We start from the raw sequence: 3,238 nt of genomic DNA on the forward strand, positions 1-3,238 counted from the left end.
TATAAGAAAAGGGTCAGATCTCGACTTTTTTGCAAGGTAGGGTCAGATCTGGATCAAGTATTGAAAAAGGGTCAAAACACGAAATTTAGCGGCGTGGGATTAGGCGAAGAAGCCTCAGGCAGCATCAATCTCTCCATCAGCAGCGATGGAGCCGTGTCGAGCTCGGGTGTGGAGGTGATTCGTTTTTTTTTCTTTGATGGCTGTTGTGGTGTCAGAGGTAGGTGACGGGCATTGGTGTCAAGTTTAGAGGTTTCTTCAGTCTTGTTTGTAGTTTTAATTCTTAGCTGGTGTTCCTTCGTGTAAAGACTAGCGTTCTGCTATTTGTTCAGTTTTGTTAGGTCGGTATGTACATGTTCGAGACAGTATTACGATGAAAAAAAATCCAAGATGTAAAGAGTTTCTTTATTAATCCAAGTAAATCACCACAGACTCATAGTTATCCACGCATGGTTGCATGTGCAGGGAAGAAAACCAACAAACCGTGAGGAAATGGAGGGAACACGACGTCCCACCACGGACACCACCAGCCACACAAGCCACCACACCAGTGACGGACGCGCGGTGCATGCCCCCCGGTTCGTTCACACCGAAACCGACACGGCCTCCGCGGCCGGCTCGCCGCCGGCGAGGGCGGCCCCCTCCAGCAGCTCGGCGACCCTGGTGGCCAGGCTGAGCTTGGCCGCCGGCGACACCCCGTGCTCGCCGATGATGGACTCCAGCACGGCCTCGCAGAGCCGGGCGTTGTCGATGGCCACGCCGCCGGACTCCGGCACGGACGAGTCCTTGGAGAAGGCGACGGTGAGGAGGCCGGCGGGGGAGTGGGTGAAGAGGATGGACGCGCCGGGGGCGAAGCTGTGGGGCCCGAAGGCCTCCTTGAACTTGTCGACGGCGGCGGCCTCGGCGTCCGTGTACACGCCGGTGGCCTTCCAGTAGGCGACGCAGTTCTCCGTCACCTTGTCCGAGTACTGCGCGCCCGTCAGCGGCAGGATCATCGTCACCCTCGTGAACTTCTCGAACTCGCCTGCATCGCCGGCCATTGGTTATTGCAGCGCAGCAGCGTGTCAAGCAACAGTGCAACACAGAGAGTTACCGTGTTAATTAGTTACCGGTGACGACGTCGCGGAAGAAGGCGGCGTCGGAGGCGAGGTCGGCGGCGGGCTTGCCGGCCCACTTGGCGGCGAGCGCGGAGACGGCGGCGTCGGCCTGCAGGTAGACGCCGATGGCCGTGAACTTGATGAAGTTGCCCCCGATCTCCATCCCCCGCACGCCTGCACGCGCCGAGAGCAGAGCACACGGTTCAATAATAATCTAGTATCTCAACCGACCAACACCAGATACGTACGTTAAAACAGAATCTAAAGTCGCAGACCCCGGAGCCGTTGACGGAATAGTTACCTGCGCCGGCGAGAAAGTGGGCGTGCTCGGAGCCCGGCGGGCGGGCGAGCGGCGGGAAGACGACGCCGTCGACCTCGAGCTCCGACACGGCCATGGTGGTGCACGGAGGGTCTCCGGAGACGACGGCACGTAGCGAGCGAACACTTGTATTGATGTGATGGGGGCAGGCCGGCAGGGTAGGTGCGATCTGGCGAGGCGTAGGCGCACGGGATGGGTAGCTGGGGTGGTGGTGCGTGCCCCCCCTATATGACACCGCAACAGCTATATAAACGCCCGTCGACTCTGCCCGTAATTGCGATTATGCCACGGCCGTAATCTGGTCTGGTTCTCTGGCCTACGCGGCCTAGACTAGACGGTGACGGGGGGTGGACCTTGTCCTTGGGGCAGAGATGTAGTTTGTGGGCGCATCTGGGGGCGTGGTTAGTGGTAGTTAGGAGAGGCACGTTGAGGGGCAGAGAGAGGACGTGTCCGCGCGCCAGGTTTTGCGGCGAGGTCAAGCTACCATTCAACTCACGCACGAGTCCCTCAAAAAAAAAAAAAACTCACGCACGAGTCCAGACCAGACACTCGTGTTGCTGGCCGATGCAGGGTCTGCCGGTCTGGTAAAGCAAAGGAACTCAACATATCACCAAACTAAAACTGAATGTTTCAAAAAACAAAAACAAAAACTGCACCGTGCACTGCAGACCGATCTCAACAGAATTAAAGAAACCACCTTATAGGGTGTGGAAAAGCTCCAATTGTTTGTACAAGTAAAATCACAACCTTTTGGAATTATCTTGTGCTTAACTGGGCATTTCTCTTCTGCTTAATTAATGATAATGCAAACTTTTACCTCCGCTTTAAAAGAAAAGACAAATATACCTTTAACGATGAGCCAAAGATATACTCCCTTCGTTCGAAATTAGCGACCGTTAATTTCGAACGGAGGTTCTAGTTTGCAATTCAACGGCGAATCCCAGAAAAGTGCTATCTTTGAGTCCCAGGATATCAAGGGTCAGATCTGTCCAGGAAAGTTTGTGTTTGATCTGACTCTTGATATCTTTGGTTCAAGTACAATTCGTAGTCGCTTTAGGAACGGTTTTGCGCAACCTGATGATCGGATTTACATCACTGAAAACCTCGGGCGCAACATCCTCCACGGACCATCATTGAATCCAGCGATAGTTCTAGAAAAAGCACTTCTGCCCGTTCCCTAAATCCAAGAGGGATTTACATCATAACGATTCTTGTTGTTTTCATAACTCTACACAAGAGACGGTTCTGCACCTCCGTATGGGCAGTGCCATTTTGATCACTTGGAGCTCGGTGTTGCAATAGGCAAATATGAGCGAGATCGCTCTCTCGACCTTTCTTGCAATAGATGAGTGGTGGCAGGAGGCCAGGTCAAGAACTCATGGCACAAAGAGGAAGGCTCTAAATTCATCGGTGCTCCTAATAATCTGGGGCGCATTCGGAGGGAGAGGAACGATAGGATTTTCAACAAGAAACACTTTCCACTGCGAAGAGTCATTGATCAGATTAAAACCAATGCTAGGCAACGGATGGACGCAAGTTTTGGTCATTTCATTTTTATGATATTTTCATTTTTTTCACGAACGCTAGAGTCGGTGTTCTCTTTTCATGTATTCGTTTTGTGTGCATCCGTCGTATTTTCCTTTTCGTCGTCTATTTATAGTGAGTTGTGCCCGCGGCTTTGCTTTTGCTTCTCTTCCTTTTTCTTGGTTTGGTGAGTGTATGTTGGTCGTGTAAAACTGTCGGATTACAGGTTCCGCAGATCCTTGAAAGGTTCGAACTCTGGGGTGCGTACGAAGAACACTCTTTCCCCAGCGTGCTTGCTCAA

At 52.6% G+C, this 3,238-nt stretch overlaps 1 protein-coding gene across 1 annotated transcript; it reads right to left on the reverse strand.

The window, feature by feature from the left end:
* Window positions 1–385: 385 nt before the first annotated feature.
* Window positions 386–1,643, reverse strand: LOC109764886 (chalcone--flavanone isomerase). Its single transcript, XM_020323671.3, has 3 exons — window positions 1,396–1,643; window positions 1,107–1,268; window positions 386–1,021 (listed from the first exon to the last, which is right to left on the reverse strand). Exons 1-3 carry the CDS (start codon window positions 1,487–1,489, stop codon window positions 582–584), a joined length of 696 nt encoding a protein of 231 aa, XP_020179260.1. The 5' UTR covers window positions 1,490–1,643; the 3' UTR covers window positions 386–581.
* Between the last annotated feature and the right edge of the window lie 1,595 nt (window positions 1,644–3,238).

This window comes from Aegilops tauschii, chromosome 5, assembly GCF_002575655.3.
Source record: "Aegilops tauschii subsp. strangulata cultivar AL8/78 chromosome 5, Aet v6.0, whole genome shotgun sequence".
NCBI classification, from domain to species: domain Eukaryota; kingdom Viridiplantae; phylum Streptophyta; class Magnoliopsida; order Poales; family Poaceae; genus Aegilops; species Aegilops tauschii.

Bases quoted from the DNA above. Each gene is read 5' to 3' on its own strand.
- LOC109764886 (XM_020323671.3), bottom strand. From the start codon at position 1,489: ATGGCCGTGTCGGAGCTCGAGGTCGACGGCGTCGTCTTCCCGCCGCTC. The intron at 1,269-1,395 runs GTAACTATTCCG...CGGCGCGTGCAG, and splicing joins CCACTTTCTCGCCGGCGCAG to GCGTGCGGGGGATGGAGATC. The intron at 1,022-1,106 runs GTAACTAATTAA...CCGGCGATGCAG, and splicing joins CTTCCGCGACGTCGTCACCG to GCGAGTTCGAGAAGTTCACG.